This window comes from Gymnodraco acuticeps, unplaced genomic scaffold (genome assembly GCF_902827175.1).
Source record: "Gymnodraco acuticeps unplaced genomic scaffold, fGymAcu1.1, whole genome shotgun sequence".
NCBI lineage: Eukaryota > Metazoa > Chordata > Actinopteri > Perciformes > Bathydraconidae > Gymnodraco > Gymnodraco acuticeps.
In genome coordinates this window covers 1,288,098-1,308,303 of record NW_022991818.1, presented here as the reverse complement: position 1 = coordinate 1,308,303, position 20,206 = coordinate 1,288,098, and the positions used below count along the sequence as shown (strand labels likewise).

Genomic DNA, 20,206 nt, shown 5'->3' with positions numbered 1-20,206 from the left:
TGCCAGTCCTCACGGGAATAGCACCGGCCGGCCTCCGACGGGAGGCTGCCACCCTCGCCCTGGCCAGGAAGGCACAAAAGTATGACTGGCACATCCTGCACAACACCACAATAACACCAGCACCTCCAAGCAGACTCAAGTCCCGCCACCCCTACAACAAAGCAGCTCAAGAGATGCTCAACTCCACCTCTGAGGACATCTCCAGAGATGCATGGTTGGCAGCAGCTTGGAAGCAGGAGTGGGAGTCAGCCGGCCCTCCCGAATCCACCGTTACATCTGGGACCCAGGAGATGGCGCCATTGGAGGAGACAACCTACCGCGCCGGCAGTGGACCACTCTGAACCGTCTCCCAACTGGGGTCGGTCGCTTTAATACATCGATGAATACGTGGGGCTTGGCGGACAGTGCGGCATGCGAGTGCGGTGACCCTGAGCAGACCGCTGACAATATAATCATCATCTGCCCCTTATATGAACCACCCTCGGAAGCCAGCCTCTTCGACCTAGGACCAGAGATGCGGGCATGGCTACACGACACCGAGTTGGTCCTCTAACGTTACACGAAAGAAGAGGGAGGGGCTTGCATAGGGGGGGGTTTGGCAGGGAAACAGGGTTCAGGGGGAGTGGCTGTACCCGTAGGATAGAAAAGGGGGAAGTGACGTCTGACTCAGAGGTCGCGCGGCTGTGGGGAAGAACGTGTTGTCCACATTCTGTTACTGAGTTTAGGCTAGTTAGCTAGCAGGTTTATTGTTTTGGGTGCAGTCACTTTTGCCTCCACTTGCTGTTCAAATAAATGTTGAAAGAAAAAGTAAATATGTTCATATGGGTGTTGAGAGATGTATCCATAGATTTAGTCCCTAATTTAGCTCTCAAATTGCACCAGATTGATGCATTTAACTTCAACATTTAAAAAAAAATCTTCAATGATCTGTTAACATTTAAATCACTAAATATATGCTGTAACTATTTTGCTCTAGGCAACTCAAGGGCTCAGGTAATGTGATTACGATATGAATAATGGTCCAAAATAACATAAAATGCATAGGGTTTTTTGTTAAGTAACATACTTTTGTCGCCGGCCGGCCGATACATGCCGCGCATTAAGTGGGCCTGTCCGTCAATCAATCCCCGGGCCACTTTTTCCCCCCAGTCCGCCCCTGCTCGGTCCTGACGGACTCCAACTTGTGTTTATTAATCAAAAATATAAATAAACACAAGGATAATTATGTGTTATTGTTGAGTAAATAACAGTGTGTGGTTTAGAAAATAATACAAAATTAGAAGGAAAAAACAATGAAACAATACAGATTTCAGTATTCTGAGCCCCTACTCTCCCCCTAACTGACAGCAACAAAAGTCCTACATTATTCAATTAAAATAAAGAAGTAAAAACAATAAGTGTGGCTTGATATTGAGTTAGAAAAAGGTTGATAAACGCTGTGAGAACTGCGGAGAGCATTTCGCCGCGATCCCAACTCCTCTATTATCAACGTTCAGGGAGCTCTATGCAAGTCAATGGGACACCCTGCCCGTTGAAAACTGACTCTCAAGGGGTACCCTATCCGTAATAGAGTGACGGGGAGGGGCCCTGACCGACCGTCAAAATGTGACGGGTTGGGAGTGAGAACGTGTTGTTTCTCTTCATATTCTCATTCATGACTTTTTATTTAATGCATTTTAACGGCTGTAATCATTGATAACGTGAAGCCGGAAGTAACGTCATGTAACACTGGAAGTGACGTCATGTAAACAACGAGGTTGTCCTTCAATAAAGCTTTTCAAAATAAAACTGTACATTTGCTATTCAGCAATAACATTAGCCACATGCTAATGCTAACCGGAAATTAATCATTTTCAGAATAAAACAGTTTACAGTATATTTAATCTAAATTACGCCTTATAAACATTGATTTCAATTTCTTACAAATACCGCTGAAACACAGTTAAACCCCGAGCCTGTTTTTCAGGTTTCAGGCTCGAAAATGACATTCCCAGAACAAATGACCATATCTTCCCTTCTAAAAGGGTTAAATTAATAATCCTTTTTCTCAAAGTAATGATAAACCTGTGAGTTGGATGTATAAAAGTCAGAATAAATATAGATGTTTTCTATTTTAAAGAAAATTCAGATTGAACATGGTAAAAAACTATAAATTATTGTGTCTGTCCAAAAGATATTTTGTACTTATAGTGAAATCTAACCTTGGATGATGGGTTAGTATACTAAAAGCTTTAGGAATCCAAAGTACAACATATAATAAGTACCCTGTATCAAGATTGATGCAAAACAAGTGATATTTGTCATTTTTAGACAGTTTTAGCACAAAAAAACCTCTTCTGGGGCCATTTGGGTGGATTTTTCCATATCTCTGGCCCCCCTTGCTGGATTTTGACATGTGACATCTCTTTCTGACCGTCAGAGCCAATGGAATCGAGGGGAACTCACACATAGTCCTTATTTGGCAATGTGTGTGAGTTAGACTGCCGCATCGCCAAGACCGGAAGCAGCAGCCACTCTGGTGGCTACCATTAGCAGCTAACTTTTTCTCTGCGATTTTTCCATAAAAATGGAATTATGGATTATAAATGAAATAATTTTTTTATACAGAGACGTTAAAAACCTATGGATTAACCGATTCAGCCGCGTTTTTTTTCGTTTTAATGCCATTGAACACGTCTTTTGATCAGATTGACAGCTACGGTGAGACGATCTCCCTAGAAGCTCCGTAAAGGTACGTGTTGTGATGTATGTGTTTGCTTCCCCTGTCGCGAGTTCGGATCACTCAGTGATGATACTATATACCTAAATAATCTGTGGAACCTCAGCTTTAATCGAATATCTTGTATGTGCAGCTACGATAAGCAGTGGCGTTTTTATATGTACAAAAGTGGTGGGGCACAAAACACTTAGATGTCTATAGCTTCTGCAGTGAGGTTCATGGCTGGTGAGGCACTGGCACTGACTCTTCAGGTTTACAAATATTATATTTTGACCTAAATCAAAATATATTATTTTCAAAAGCTTTTTTTGTCTGATGCTTCAATTAATTTGACGGTTCAACAAAAGGATACCCAAAAAATGTAATTTTATCATTTAAATATTGAATTGTTCTCTCTTAGTAAGATCCCATTTTCAATAAAATTGCAGTCTTACCTTGACTTGAAGATGAAGTCCATTTGCCTATCCTTCTGGACAAAAATCTCTATTACTTTTTTGTAAAAGTCCTCCTTATGTTCTTGTAGTTTCAAAAGTCTATCATAAATCTAATCTAATCAATAGATTTATGATTCGAAAATTATAAAAGTAGGGTAGACATGTGGATATTATCCGGCTGAACAAAACGTGCATTTATCTAAGAGCTACGTTTCCCACAGACCTTATTTGGAGCTATTTTCTAAAATTCTATGGAGAAATCTCATTGCTTTTTTGTCGAGGGAAGCCATGCGCTGCTTACTTCCGGGTTTTAGGACGCCTCACTGCAGCTCTCTCGTCTCCTCTTCACACACCACACTTTTCGCGGCACACGTACTTACAGCCAATCAGCTCTGAATGATGTGAGATGACGTATGGTGGGGATGGCAGCACTATGCCCCTATGGTCATTATTTTTTTGCCACACACATTAAATAGGAAAATATTCTGAGCATGCCCAGTGTAGTTTTTACAGTCACCATTGACTTAGACAGTGAGAGGGAGGGGCATGATCGGGTTTTGTCCCACATGGCTCTAAACAGCGAAGGTCTGGTCCGCCATATTGGACAACTCCGGACGGCAACCCAAGTAGGACAACATTGACACAGTGGCTTTTGGCAAAGCTCAAAAGAAAAACTCGAGAGAGAGATGAGTTATTGTTATTACAACGTGACTTCACTATTATTTAACAACTCTTTTTATTGGGTTCTTTTATTTGGGGTTAAGTACATTGTCAGAATAAGTGAGAAATGAATTTAATTTCTGTTAGACAGCTATATGCCATACATTTTTGCACACATTCACAGTAAATATGTATTCAGTATGATAGCTGTCTAACAGAAGTTAATAAGATTCCGACCAAATTGTCAAATTTTCATAAGCAGATACTTCATTATTGGAAAATGATATTTACCCACAATTTGTCTCCTCGTGGATCTACTTTATGGAACAATAGAGTGATTATTATAAACAGAAAATCCTTGTTTAGGAGTGATTGGCATGAGAGGGGTATTTTGTTTGTTAGTGATTTACTAGATTGCAATGGTAAACTGCTAGATGTTTTGGCTTTTTCAACGAAATACAATATAACGTGTACTGCTAAAGATTATAACAAAATCTGTAAAGCAATTCCTGTACCACTTATTGAAATGATTCATAATACTTTACTGTACTCAAATGTTGTATCAGTTTTTACCTATTTAATTTATTGGCAATACTCTTAAGAATAACAAATCTATTAATGCTTCTTTGAAATCCCACATTTTTCACAATTTGAACAGAGGCTTATTTCCACAAGGGACCGATTTAGACACGTTATCTGTAATGGAAAAAGCTCTATCTTATTTTATAAAATGGCCTATTTCTCCTAAAGCAAAAGAAACTCATTTTAAAATTGTTCATAAAATCTACCCGGTTTCTACTTTTTTAAATTCAAGATTTAAATTTGAAGTGGAACCATGTTCCTTTTGTAATTTATCTGATGAATCGTTGGAACATTTATTTTTCTCATGCCCTTTTTCTAAATTGTTTTGGTCGAATGTGAGAGATTGGTTGTTACTTAAATTAACAAACATTCCGGCCTTCAAAATATATCACATTTTATATTATATTGATAATTTGGATTCTCCCATATCTGATTTGGTAAATATAATTATTATTTTGGGTAAATACCATTTACATTGTAGTAAATGGAGAGGAGGCAAGCCCTCCTTTCCCTGTTTCATAAATGAGTTCAAGTCCTTTTTTCTGTCCCTTAGGAAAATACAATCTTGTAACATGTCTATAAAGAATTGCAATGACATTTCCAAATGGTTATTATTTTAAGTAAGCTTAATGCCTCTCAAATGTTTTTGTGCCTTTTATGCTTTTTTTCTCTCCCCCTGGCTCTTATTGGATGTATTTTTGTTGGTCTTATTGTGAATGAATGTCTTGCACTTATGTTGATGAGTTGATGATATCCTCACCGAGCTTTTGTATGTTTAAAACATGTTCAATAAAACATTTATATAAAAAAAAACAAATGCCCAGCATTCGGCGCCACTCGTTGACATAAGAGGCTTCTCAATACTCAAAGTTCCCCTCCTCGACTCCCCTCCTCGGTTCCCCTCCTCGAGACTTAGACCCGCCCACAGGATATGCGAGCGGAGGACCGAGGAGGGGAACCGAGGAGAGAGGAGGGGAAGCAGCAGACGTTTAAAGAAATGAGAACTCCTCTCCTCTGAGCGGTCATTTTAAAGAGACGTCCGTTCATTATTACGTGGCAACAGCTGCATCAGCTGTCGAGCATAGCCGCGGGAAGTCATTTAGCTCAGGGGATGCTGCCAAAAGTGGGGAGGGAGCCGCTTAAGCGATACAAGCCGCATCAATTGTTTGTTAAAGGCGAGACACGGCAGGCAAAAACATCGTTTTTCATGCACTGGTCAATTTTGAGATGTTGTGCTATTTTGATTCCATAACATGTTTTCTTTCAGGCTTTTGGAAGGAAAACGTACAAAATACACATTTAAGTGTTCATTTTACTATAGTTTGTCTATTTGCATCTGTATATTTCTCGTAAATTCACCAAAAGTTAGCATTCTAACGTAACATAAAGTACCGCGACCGCTGTTTGCACAATGTCATCGTTGGAAAAGCTCCGTCTCTCCTGCACAATCTCATCGGATCCAAATATGGTCATTTCCTTTGTATCAGCAGCCAATCGTGAAAGTACAAAAGGGTCTTAAACCAAGAAACGAAATCTCATTGGCTGGTGTCAACTTCTGACAACGTGATTCGTTCAGATGCGTCACGTGATGTGCTAAAACACTTCCTGGTTAGCTTTCCGCTAGAAATGTAAATCTCATAATGGCAAAAGAACGGAGAAAAAACGTTCACAGAGAAGACAACAACAATTGTCACTTGCACGAAGCAAGATTATACAAAAAACAAATCACCCCGAACATGAAATACCTTCACGGAGTGCGTCGAGGCGCAAGCTGTCATCCAAAGAACAGGAGGGTTTAGCTAGCGCCTCACTGCTATCTTTAAAGGTCATTTTCTCAAAATGAGTTTTTTCTCCTACTCTGAGTCAGAAATGTCCACTTCAGTTGCACTTACACACCAAACCTTCCAGTTATATTCCTATCAATATTATGAAGGCTTTTACAGAAGGGTTTGTTCATATATCATTCATAGCCTGAATTATATAAGATGTTATACCTAGAAACATGGCGAAAATTGATATTTTAGGGCTGTTGACAGTATTTTCTGATTTATGGAGTGATAAAAAGAGATATCCAAAATCCCTTCTGTAAAAGCCTTAGATGCTAATATGACTACAAAATGAAACGATAATTTTGAACCTGGCTTTATCCAAAGTTCAGATTTCGGTTCCTGAAATGTGTTAAAATATGCGCAAATTTAATGAGATAATGGCTCATTTGCATATTCAGAAAACTTGTAATATAAGAAACAATTGCCTTATTGTAGGTAATTAACTGGATAAATTACCCTATTCACCTGGGGTGTCTCGCCTTAACTAAGCTTAATACACCATTATAGACCTACATCACTTAGCAACAGCTGCACATGCCCACATGCTAACTATGGGTCTTACAAACCTACATAACATTACAAATAGTCAGACAATATTATTTACAATATTAATAAAACTATGAATTCAATTTTAACTGATTGACAAGGCAAAACACTGCACAGCGGCAGCAGCATTAAAGGAAACATATCGTCTTACCTTGTGTTGGGGCTTCACAAAACTCCAAATGTAGCCTGGGGTGGCACTAATGAAGACCCTCATTAGAGCAGATACATCCACATTGTCCAAAATGTTACTATGGACATGCATTAAAGTCAGATGTGTCAGTCTCTTCTGTGTCATATTACTTGTAGAGGTGGTGGGCTGAGGAGTAGCTGGTGGTCCACTATTTTTATTGGGTTGTTTGTTGGAGAAAAAAATCCAAAATCCTTTTTTGCGCCATTCTATAAAGTTGTCACTCTGCAGTGTGTGTGTCGCGTCAATTACGTCACTCTCCCAGGACCTACGACCTAGATGACTCGGATTTTATTTATTTGGAAAATAAATTCAAGCCACCTGATATATACAAATATATACTATGACTATTATATGCTACTGTATACAGCTAATTTTATTTTAAGTAAAATCATAACTATTTTATGTAGTTTAATAATTTTTATTTAGGTGGTCACTCAGTTTTTCAAATATATATACCACTCGCCAATAGGGGGTGCTACAGCACCCCCAGCACCCCTACTTCCCGCGGCTATGCTGTCGAGTGTTTTGTCATAGTGCTGTATCTCTGTTAGATCAGCTGAACATTGTTCCCCCACATATTTACTTTGAATTCATTGAGAGTGCGGTATAATAAGACAATAACAGGCTACAGATGCGGCCACACACACACAAATATATTTATATAAATATATACAATTTAAAGTATGAGAGCACTCTCATAATAACGTAGCACAATCAGAGACTGGATATATCCCCCCCTCTCTCTGGTCGCTGAAATGGGGAATTGAAATTACGGGCCAAAAGTTGTATTTACAAGTAGGCCTATTAAAAGTAAGCAGAAGACACCAAACCAACTGAGACCCGTCTGTCCGCCGCATTTACGCACTGTACAACACACACCTACACACTGTACCACACACACCTACAGCTCCAAAAGCATAAGCCGTTGTGTATTTTATTATGTGAAGCAATGGTCTTAGAAAAATATCGACTCTTTGTTTGTAGATATCTACTAAACTAAAGCAAATAAAGAGAGTAGGCCTGTTATACTGAGTGATATATATTATACACACTGCTCTGCTTTCTGCATGGACCTTACAGCTGTTCTCTCTGGAAACATCGCAACGCGATGAAAGCAGTTTCTAAAATAATATCCAGGGGATGCATGCATAGCTGTCATTGGCTGAGATAAGTGCGTCGCGCCTCCACCGTTCCCGGAAATGCATCCGTGGAGGAACCATCAGTGTATCCTCGGTTATAGCTCCTCCAGAGAGCCTCCTCGACGCTCGATGCTCGGTCCTCGGTGTGCATTTAGAGAAATGAGACGTCCTTCAAAATGGCGCGCTGAAATTCATTTCCGGGTCACTACCGGAGGACCGAGGAGTCGAGGAGGGGAAATTTGAATATTGAGAAGCCTCTATTGTATACTTGAAATAGTGGCTTTGCAGCAGTATAATCAACGTGAATGCTCAGGTTCCACCTTAACACGCAGACACGTTGCTTCACCGTGAGCAGGAACCTTTATATATACAATCTATGGCAGAAACCTTTATACAGTCTATGACAGAAACACTGAAACTCTTGTTAAGTTTCTCCATCGTTGTGTACAAACTGGATAAAACGCGGGCTTTTTGTTGTTGTTCAGGAGTTGATCTGTCTCTGCCCCCGCCTCGACGTAACCCCCTAATCCCACCAGGAGCGTCTGCGCTGCGTTGCGCTGCGGCTGCGGCGTTTTTAGCGATCGCGGCCACTCTAGTCAATGGGTGCTATTCCACCAGACACGCTGCGCCGCGCTGCTCCGCGGCTCGAAGCGTCCCAGAAGCTCATCGCCGCAAGGAATTTCTAAAATATAGGATGAATCCTATTTTTGACGCGGCGCAGCGCGGCGCAGGCAGGAAGTGGAATGTTCATCCAACAACTGCAAGGCTGCACACAAGACGCTCCGCTTCCGCAACGTTTTGAAACGCGCCTGGTGGGTTAGGACGCAGGAGGAGGTCGCAGCGCGGCGCAGCCGCAGCGCAGACTCTCCTGGTGCGATTAGGGGGTAAGCGTGACGTATGTGGTGCTTTTGCTCTGGCCGGACCATTTTTTGGTGCTTGAAACGAACCGGATTCCGGAGCTAAGAGGCTGCTCCGCTGCGGTGTGAAGAGGAAAACCCGGTGCTTTTCAAGCTCCAGTTCCGAACCGGCCCTGAAACACCGTTGGTGTGAATGAGGTAACTGAGCTCTAGTTATCAACCTCAATCCAACAACAATCCGCGGTACCGAAGGTGCCCTCTCTCTCTCTCTCTCTTGCTCGCTCGCACGCTCGCTCGCACTTTGGCTGTGAGCTGCGGGCGCCTGATAAGTCAACATCCCCCACTTTCTTCACTTACAGCGCCCATCGTACAGGGCAAATGCAAAAATATTGCCGGCCCGGGGTCCAAAGGGTGTTTACTTTATTCAATTATTAATGTAAATGTATTAGCCTACATCAAGGGCAGAAAATTAGGCAGAATTTTTCTCCCAGAGCAGCGCCCCTCTAGATCTGGTGCCCTAGCCTAGGTGACTCGAGGAACAACCAGACCATCCCCCGGTGAAATCATCAGCCACCCGCCCCATCCCCTTACTGTGTATCGCTCACTGATTGGACGCTGCAGCTGCAACGCATGCACTGATCTTATGCTTCTTGACATGAGAGCAGTTTACCAGCGGAGTGAAGAAAACACATGAAACTCACGGGACTCACTCCTCAGTTTATAAAGTGTTTTGTTTAAATTAATGTATCATTTAGTGACAAATATGTGATATATCTGAACAACAAAGTGGACAAAAATCATTTTATTCATTTATTGTAAACATTTTCATGATCGCTTTTTTCCTTTTCATTTAGCTACAGAACCACACAAACAAACACAATGTGCAATCCAATTAATGTTAATCTAACTGGGGTTTGATAGATAATATATCTCTTTTTCTTCTCTGAATTATTTTATTTCTATTGTGCACTCAAATCAATATTAATCAAACTATTGTTCGTTTAATACATTTTAAGAATGGCGTTTATCTTTTTTGAGAATGAGTTCTTATTTTATTTTTATTTGGGTCTACAACAGATGATAGCCTACAAATGTTTATGTCAGTAAATGTGTAGGCCTACTAACAGAGGCGGGGGTGTTTGTGAAAATAACGGGGACAGAGCTGGCTGCTGTCAGACGATCAGCTGTGCGGCACACGTGATGCTCCGGATGAAAGGACGTCCCATTGCTCTTACAACTAATTTCCCTGCTTCTTCTCCCTTCTCGTGGTAAAAGACGCAAGTGAGGGACGCAAGGATTGCATTTAAGAGATGTGAGAAGCAGCCATGGTGCCTGAGAGCAAGGTCAATGGAATATCACATGTGTGTTTGTACTTAGCATATTGCTTTTATTCAGTATTACATTCAGCCTGCAAGTAGGGCTGTAAAGAAAGCTTGATATCTATATATTGCAAAAGCCTCACGCATGTATTTGCTGCTGTGACTGCCTGATTCTGAATTTAGACTTTCAACAAGGTCTTGAAACCTGGCTGCAAGAATTGTTTTAAAAGAGTAAATTAAGTTTTGCTCTAGTTGCTCAACAGCGGCTAGCATGAATCACAATCCCTGTTATTTTCAATATGTGAATTGTACATATTAGGAATAAAACAAAACAGGTTTCAGTGGAACATTCAATATGCTGTATCTATGTGTGTTAGGGAATTATTTAAGGTAAAGTTAAAGTAAGTTACGCAGAACTATTATATTGGGGCTTTAATAGATCTGTCTCAGTTTCTTAATCACTTTGCTTAGAGTTTATTTTTGTTATAATTACAGAATTTGACATAAAACCCCAGTTACAAGTGTATTTATACGATAGTCAAATGAAATGTGACTACACACAGGTGATCCCCATTTAACTAATCATGTCGCATCAGCTGCACCTGTGAATACTTTGTATTTGTATTAAACATTGTAACATCTGTTTTTGCTATGACATCATGGTCTTTCTTTGTTGATGTCAGTGATGCCGTATAGAACAAATAAAACATGAACACGTCCAAAAAGGTAAACACTTTTTTATAGGAACTGTATCTACTTCACCCTTTAAAAATAATTAGACATAACCTCGTATAAATGATAAAAGACGGGTTACATGCATTTTTGCTACTAAACATCCCCTTAGGTCAGCAGTGAATGCATTATCACATGGTGTCATTTACTGTAAGTGCATTAGGAAAGTCCATTATGTAATTAAACACCGGTTCAGGGCGCCTCGTAAATGTGACACTGAGTGCTTCAGGGGAGAAGCCTCATCCCGATGAACTGTGACCCTGGCATTTTACTACCCTTCACATAAGAATATACGGAGTAGGGATATAGGGAGTTCTATGCAGATACATTTACGCAGGTGACCACCGCAGGAGAGACATTAAAAGAGGACATTAATCAAAGCATGCGTGACAGCGGAAGTACGGTTGCCTTTTATAGTGTGCTTTGTTGTAAAAGCTCATTCCGAGTCAACACGTTGAACTCCTGAACCTACTGTGTAATTAGGACTGTAAAATGGCAGGGAGAAAAAGTATTAGAAGGTAATTCCTACTTGCGAGAGGGAGCATGTGTGTGTATGTGACTGTGTGTGTAGTGGAGTGAAGGAGAAGAAGTAAGAGAGAGAGAGAGAGGTAGTGTCTGTGAGATTTATCCATATCTGCAGTGTTCCTAATACACTCAGCGGTGGCCTTTAGTCAGCAGAAATGACAGCAAGAGAACTGAGCACTGTCTCCCAACTCTTACGTTTGTTCTTCCCACCTTTCTTTTGTCTTTCATCCTGTTTTGTACATTAGTACAGTATTTGAGATTTTGTTTTACTTTCCAACACTTTCAGGTTCAATTAAATATTCTGTTTGCCCAAGACCACTGTAACGTTTTGCAGAATGCTTTGCACTTGCCCTGATTGCAATGCGAGTTCCTACGACAATCCTTAATCTGATAAACACTTAATTGATTGAACTGGCCCATTTATATTTAGTCCCAAACTAGAGTAGACATTCTCTTTATCCATCCATGACGTAGTCCCACAGACTTACATGGGTGCGGAAAGTGGCCGTGGTTAACTGGGTTAGAAAAAAACTATACAAGCATCCTGGCATCATGCACAATGCTGTCCGGTGTCTTGTTCCTTTGGTGGTCAACCACTAAAATACTTATTTATTTCTTCCGCTTGCAAACAGTTGTTATTCTTTAGGACCGTGAACTATATTCCTTAAATCTTAAAATAATAGTATAACAACAGTGTTAATATTTTTAGACACATTCACACAACCAAAAATAAATATCAGGCATTTGTTTTAGTTCTTTATTAAAATCATCTTTTTTATTTATTTCCTGCTTGCAGTGCAGCACAATATTGTCAAAATTGTCCCGACAGGTGGCAGAAGGCTGAATCGGAGGGGTAGCAGCACTACCACCCTAACCTGTGTGTGTGTGTGTGTGCCCATGTACATCTGACAGTGTATGCATGTTTGTGTGTTTAATGTGCCTGTGAGAGATTATGACAATAAAGTGTTGCACCACTAGCCATCATCCCGTACAGTCAATACAGCAGTATTAATACAAGGCCTTGAGACATTGTTCAGAGGTGTAACAGGCAGAAACTGTGGATGTGTTTCCACTGCAGGCTAAAACTGGTCTTACCAGGGCTCAGGGTTGAAGAATTATTCATCTTTGACCATACTGACTTATCAATGTATCATAAGCAAGCAATGGTTGGACAGGAGGATGGATCTCTTATCTCAGGCAGTGTTTCCATGTTCCACTCAATGATGTGTGCAGGATCATTGTTGTTTATTCAGGAATAAATGTGGCGAAAAGTTTGAAGATGTGATAATAAAAAGAAAGCCCTGGTTAGGCAATTTTTGGCCTTAGTGGAAACCATACTAGCAAGCAGATTTAGCCCTACTCATATTAACTTTGAACCAGTTTTGTAAAATGAAGAAAGAAACAGTGTCTGTTGTGTATAATTTTATATAATCTTTTTTTTCTCTTTTGTTTACAGCACAGCAGCTTGGCAGATACAACACACTATTTACGTATATCAAAGTCCTTATGTATACTGTATAAGTTGGTCGGCAGGGGTAGCTGTGCAAGTTTTTGTATAGTATTACAGCTACTAAGAGATGCAAATAAAAAGCCTGTGCTGCTCGCTACATTGTGTTTCAAAGAAGTCACCTTACTCTACTCCGCGGTAAAAACTCTAGGGTCCAATGTAAACCCAAAACAGGGTTGAGAAAGTGACTCTTACATATGTGAGAGTTGTGGTAAAAGCTGCTGTATCCATAAAAGGTTTAATTAGTTGTTAATCCGTAGCCTCCACCAAAATAAAGGCCCCTCTAGGTAGACAAAGACACGCCACCACTGCTACAGTGACACGGTCATAAGACACTCGTGCAGTCCTCCACTCTGTCACTTTGTTGAAATCTCAGCGTCAGCTACAGTAGATAGCCAATGGAGGTGAATGGTTGGTCTTAAGAGAGCAAAAACACAGTTACATACTGGTCTCTGTTTTCGCTGGGGGGTAGGGAGCTGGGAAGGAGGTTTGAGACAAGGAGACAGACAAACAGACAAAAAAGACATTGATTGAGATAATACCGAAAATGTAGTAGACAAACTTAAATAACATAGCTCTTAGTGCTTTGAAATATACTATCATATGTATTTAGATATGCTCTTTTTTCTTTTTGATGAAATAAATATATCCACACATACCCTTTTTTTTTTTTTTTTTAAACAGACCAGCTTTACAATTGCAGACACGCAACAACACAGTGGAAAGACATGAGAAAAAAAGAGGCAAGGGGAGAGAAGGACATAAAGGTGGCTTGTTTCTCAAACAACCAAGCTTTGTGTTCACACCGCTAGCAGCTTATGCTCTGCACATAAGTGCAATAACATGGTGGTATGTGTATATTTTATGCCTGGCACAATGGACTTCGGCTAACCATACCTGCATCATTAGCTTCGTAGGTTGGACGTGCCAAACATGCTTGTTCACTGTTGCTGCAACACAAATCCTCTTGAAAGATTTTAGCTTGATTTTAGGTCGCAGAGATTGTTTGTACTTGAGACAACAGACTGGAGTTGCTTGCGGTGTGAATGCACTGAAACATGTCACACTTACTCACTCTACTACACACTTCTTGCTTTCATTGAAATGTGTATAAGCTTGTTATTTGCTGTTTGGAATAAGCAAAGCACTGAACTGCCTCCAACTTGGCTTAATACAGTCAAACTTTGTCAAAGAAACTGATAATAAGTTCCCTGTTGTTAGTAAATATGAGAGCATGTGTGTTTTTAACGCATGATATTTATATTATTATTTCAATGGACTTGGAATGACAAAACATATCCCAAAATATCAAGATGCTAAACAACAATTTTCTCTAACACTAACCACCGCCACAAATACACATATATATATATGATAAATATATGTATAGGTTTTTTTTTTTTTTTAAAGGCAAACAAAAACAAACAAGTTTATGTTTAAAACTTAAGTTCTCATTTTGTTTCTTCAGCTGAATTAAATTATGGCTCAGATGCAGTTCCAGGCAAACAAGAGCTGACCAAACTGGTAATGGATAGATGGACTATAACCGACTGAAAAACACACACAGTGTTGTGCCAGAAGTTCAGGCCTCTCCATTAAAAAACTCCACTGATGTCCAGTGTCCTGATGCAATTTGAATGTTAATGGATATTAATAGCTACTATAGCTAAGATCTTTACATCTGAGTGTAACTGCTGGTGTCAGTTCGGTCATGGATTAAAAAGCTATAGCTCTTAGTGACACATTTACCGGATACGATAAATGATTCAGAAAAATGCACAGGAGGTGATACTGTGTCTTTCATACACCATCAGTCAAACCTCTTCAAAACCATCTGCTATAGCTACCATTCAACATAGGCACGGTCTCTTTGACATCAAAACGGCATTTGCACTACATCTGATATGGCACCAATCAAAACGCTCCCTTTTCCAATCACACTGTCTTCATAGCATGCAGCTAACCACATACATGTTGATCAAAGCACAAACCTTCATACTTTACACAAAATATATGACAGGAGCAACAAGCATAAGGCTATAAGTATTTATTTCCCTGCAACAATCTTTCACCTTGTCCAACAAAGCTGTGTAGCTACACCTAGCATGTTAGACACATTCCTACTCAAATCTTGGTAGATTAATTTTCATTGGCAAATTATTTCTGTACTTCTGTACTCTTGGCACTAATTGGGATACTTGCAGGAGAAAAAAAACAAAACAATTATTCAAACTGTGACCCATTGCAGATGTAATCCTTCATAAGCAGAGCACTTAGCATGCTAAGGTTAGCATACCGTTGCTTACGTCAGGCTACATCGACAATGAACTAAAGTCAACTATTTTTCTATCTTTTCGATTTGTCACCCACGCTAACCATCAGAAATGCTTACATTTCCATCTCCAAGTGTTTCAATTGTTGTCGCAGCACACGTGATAGTGGCTGACTTCGCATTCAGTCAAATACAGGGAGGGGAAAAGAAACTGCCTCCATTGTCATAGTTAGGTAGTTGAGAGAATGTTTCATGTGCAGCTTGAGAAAAATGGCACAGTGCTTACATTGCATGAGACTTAATACATGTCTTGATATATAGAAAACAATCAATAACAACAACAACAACAACAACAACTACAACACAGAATAAAACGTTTCAAAGTATAACATTGTAACATGAACAGAAGGTGAATTATGTATTGCTCTAGAAAGAGAAAATATGAATTGACTTGCACTTGTCCTTGCATGTTCATGTATGCTAGTGTTTGTGTGCACTTTAAGTGTGCGAGTGTGTATTTGCATGTTCGCGGATTTAGGAGATGATGAAAAACTGCGAGATAAAAAGGAAACAGCTAACATTGTACAGATTGATGTCGAGTTCTACTTAAGTTTGGCACTCAGCTTTCATTAAGCCAGTAGAATATCAGTCACAGTTGACTTACCCTGTTGTCAAGAATACACACACAGAAAAGCACAGACACACATAATCATCACATCAACGAGTGGAGCCAAGTGGGGAGGACAGGAGAGGACATGACAAGAGACACGAAAAGACAGCTTTGAAAAAGGTAGTAAGGAAAGGGACGTAGAGCAGAGAAAAGAGAAAGCAAGTGAAAATAAGGGGGGAAAGGAGAATACAGGGGAACAAGACATGGTAGAACAAAAGAGACAGGAAAGGGTGAATAACACAGAGAAGACAAGGTGGTTATCACCCTCCTCTCCCTCCAAACTACAAGTTATTGATCAAACACAACAATGGTGCCTCAGAGGGTGTCACAGTTCTGCGGGGGTGTAAACAGTTTCTTAAGGAAAAAGAAAAGCAGTTGAAAGCGAATTGTTTCAGGGACAAATGTAAGAACACGGTTCTGTGTTAAAGGCTTCCGAGAGCAGCAGGCATACAGTACTACAAAGTTCCTGAGCCCTCAGTAAGCATTAAGAATCCTCAGAATACAAACTATGCTGCTTCAACATCCAAAGACCTTCACTGGATATAGCAAAGGAGTCTCTTTCAGTTGTACCACTTTTAAAGTCAGATTTGCTTTTTAATGTAATTGGTTGATTATCCAGTTCAGGATGCAAGTTGTTGCTGTGGTTGTAGTCTTTCACATACTGAGAGGAATGAAAGGAACAAGTACAATATTTCTCCTGTTTTCCTTTGACTACCGGATAGGATTTGTTTGGCTTTCTGGTTTGTTTGTGCAGAGCTTTAGGAAAGGGCACAGTGCGTATACTGTTCTGACTTGGCCGTGCAGCCATGTTTGCTGCAGGGCAGATTCAGATCCAGATCACCTGCTTGTCCTTAGCCCTTTCAGGGCTCTTATGACTTTTGATATTCACACCTCGCTCTCCACGCTGGAGAACTGGGCTGAGCCCCTTCGCGAGCAAAGGCTCTTGGCTTTGAGGGGTACGTGAGGAGACTGAGGAAACCTCTGGGGCTGGGGAACAGAGCGCAACCTCTGATACTGTAGTTTGGCACTTGCCGAAGCCATGGAAGAGGGTTGGGGGGCCCCTGGGGTTGATGAGACCACAGAGGGAGAGGATACAGAAGAGGAAGAGGTAGGGAGAGGAGTGTGGATAGGGTGAGATGAAGACGGAGGAGCTGGAAGGGCAGGAAGTGGGGGTGGCAAGTTCGGTATGAGGTTCGGAGGTGGGGATGATTGTCGTCCTCGATCTCGATCCCTATCTGCTCTTTGTGTCCTCTGTTGGATATTGAGGTTTGACTGGCTGCCAGATTTGGATGGATTCTGTGAGCGATCAAGTTTGGTGGAAGCTGAGGAGTCATGTTTAGGCTTCAGTGGGCCACCAAAACTCTGGCGGTACAGCTCTTCCTCACTACGTGAGGTTACCCGGGCCCATTTGGAGGATTGGGAGTGCGGATGGTGTTGGGGGGAATGACAGGAGGAACAACCTGCGCGCCCTCTCCCCTTGTCCTTGGACTTGCGTTTACTCTTCTTCTCATTCTGAAGGTGGAGTTTGTCGACCGACCAGTATCGTCGGGGTGGTGGTGGGGTGAGAGGAGGTGGGGGCCAGTGTGATCCAGACCCCCACCCTCCATCTACTCCTTCTCCTCCACCACCGCCACCTCCACCAGACCCCCATCCACTTTCTGCCGTCCCCCACCTCTCTCCTCTCTCCAAGAACAGGTCATCTCTACTTGTGATGCTGCTGGCTTTTTCCCTGGAAGGGTAGGTGCTAAAAAACCAACCTCCCCCACCAATACCTCCTACCGCTCTGCCTTCATGATCCTCCCAGTATCTCTCAAACTTCCCAAACTCTCCTGAAGAACCATCATCATCGGAATATATCCCGACTACCTTATCACGTTCTCGCTCTTCATCGGACATTGTCCTTCCTCCTCCTCGCCTCTTTCCACGTTCAGCTTTCCTCCTCTCCAGCTCAGAATCTTCTTCTTCCCCCTCTACTCCAGACTCCCACTTGTGGAAAGATAACCCCTCCTTGGAAACCATCTCAGCTCTTCCACCCTGTCCCAGCAATGGCCTCCTCTCTCCTTCAATTCCTACAACATCCCTGTCTGAACTTTTACTCTTCCTCCTGTTAGAGGAGAGAGGCAACAAGGGCAGAAAGGCAGATGGAATGGTGTCAGAGGATGGGTTGACCCCTCCCCAGAATTTGACAGATGTCGAAGGTTTACTGCTCGAACTTTGATAGTGCTTGCTGTTCCTTCTCCTGTTTGGTCTTTCTTTGCCTCTGCTGTCTTCCCCATCATTCCTCTCTTTTTCTTCTCTTTCCTTCCTCTCCTCTTCACCTGGGATGTTCCATCCATAGCTTCTTATTGAGCTTTCACTTTTTTTCCGAAAGGATTCTCGCCTCAAGGGTGGGTATGATGGGTAATCTGGTGTCCCTGATTTGAGTTCTTCCCTTTTTTCAGGATCTCCCCCCTCCTGCTCTGACCTCTTCCGCTCTCTCTTCCTTGTCTTGTCCTCTTTCTTCCTTTTCTTAGCTTTGCGCCGCTTGCGCTCCCGTTCTCTCTCCCTGTCCTCCCTCTTCTTCTTTTTCCTGCCTTTCTTCCTCCTCTTTCTCTCACGCTCCCTCTCTTTGTGGTGTCTCTTTTCCTCTTTACCCATTCCTCCTTCTCCCCGGCTTGTTGTTCCTAACCTCACACGCTCTCTTTCTCCCCATGATGCCCACCACTCCTGTAATTGGGCCAGTTGGCTGCCAGTTCTCTCTCTGCTCTCTCTGCCGCTATCTCTCTGAGTGCGTGGTTTGCGGGGCGGGACTGGCGGAGGTGGAGGGCTGCACGGCAGCGAGCGTGATGACATGCGACGAGAACGAATCTTCCTCCGTGTACCCAGAAGGAGGCTGGACTCCTCTGTAAGCAGATCTGAGTCACAATCGTCATCCACCGTAAGTTCCCTGTCGCCAGCACGATACCGAAAACTCAATGAGGAGTTGTAGGAGCTGTCACTGGAGCAGGACGAGGGGGAATTCGACCGAGACAGTGAGACAGATGATGAAGAAGAGGATGAGGATGATGTAGCGGAAGAGGAGGATGACGAGGCACTGGAGCAGGAGGAGTAGAAACGGCATGGGGAGGAGGGTGTAGTAGGAGTATGTGTTGGGGAGCAGAGAGGAACAGGCAGAGGAGGAGGTGCAGGAGGACGTCGCCCTCTCCTTCCACCTCCATCACTTGCACCATACCTCCCACCTCCTCGTCTCCCTAGAGGGAGTATATTCTCATACAGGGGACCTCCAAAGCTTTTTCTCCTTGCCTGTGCTAGGCTTCCTCGTCGCCAGAAAGGAGGTCTTCGGGGGGAAGATGGGATCAGTGGAGGTGGCTGGGAGATTAAGTGCCCTGGTCCTTGTTGAGGGACTTTAGAAGGCATCCTTGGCATCCCTGAGGCTTTGGGGCCTCGAGGATTAGCTTTAGGAGTCTGCTGGGGTCCCCCTGCCTGTTTGTCAGAGTTAGCCCCTAGCCCCTCTGGATCTATCGGACCATAGTAGCGCTTATATTCATCTAGCCCTGTGTCACCTCCTCCCCCTGCTCCACTTGCAACTCCGCCTAATGGGTTCCAGTGCTGTCCAAGGTTCGCCTGATACTGCGGCACCTGAAGTTCAGTGATCCCTCCTGCTATTCCCCCAATACCTACTCCTCCACCACTGCTAACACTCATGACTTTCTCTGGCTTTGGCCTGTTCCAACGATCAACCACCGCTAGTCTGCGGTCATGGCGAGGCAAGAAGGTGGAGCAGGGCATGGGGCCTTCCAGCAAGGGGCTGTTTGAGGGTCCCATAGCCATTGCTGAATGTCCTGTAGTTTGCGGTGATCCGGGGAGCATGGTCGTATAGGTCGGCCCCTGTTGCTGGTGGTGCTTCTGTTGCTGTTGCTGCTGCACCATGGCAATGGCAGTCGTGTTATTTATTGTGGCTGTTACAAGGTGTTGTTGGGCAGCAGTAGACATGGTGGTCATGGTGTGGTATTGAGGCAAAGAGCCACCTCCAGGTGCTGTCTCATCCTCAAACTGGCAACAACTGTACATCCCCTGGGTGGAGAGATGAAAGAGAGATCACAATTACACCATAAGTCTGCCAAGAATGATAAGGAAGATTGGAGTGAGTGTATGTGTTTGTGAGACAGATAGACACAGAATGAAAGGGCCTGTTATTCCTAATTCTAACTATACACAAACCAAATGAAAGGTATCCTCAGCCTTT

At 42.3% G+C, this 20,206-nt stretch overlaps 1 protein-coding gene across 5 annotated transcripts in view; it reads right to left on the bottom strand.

Moving 5' to 3' along the window:
• Positions 1 to 12,275: 12,275 nt before the first annotated feature.
• grin2da (glutamate receptor, ionotropic, N-methyl D-aspartate 2D, a) overlaps positions 12,276 to 20,206 on the bottom strand; it is a 408,557-nt gene continuing 400,626 nt past the window's right edge. For all 5 annotated transcript variants that reach the window (XM_034199694.1, XM_034199696.1, XM_034199693.1 and 2 more), the window contains one exon: positions 12,276 to 20,034. In XM_034199694.1, coding sequence (XP_034055585.1) covers positions 16,867 to 20,034 — 3,168 coding nt within the window. In that variant the 3' untranslated portion in view covers positions 12,276 to 16,866. The remainder of the gene's footprint in view (positions 20,035 to 20,206) is intronic.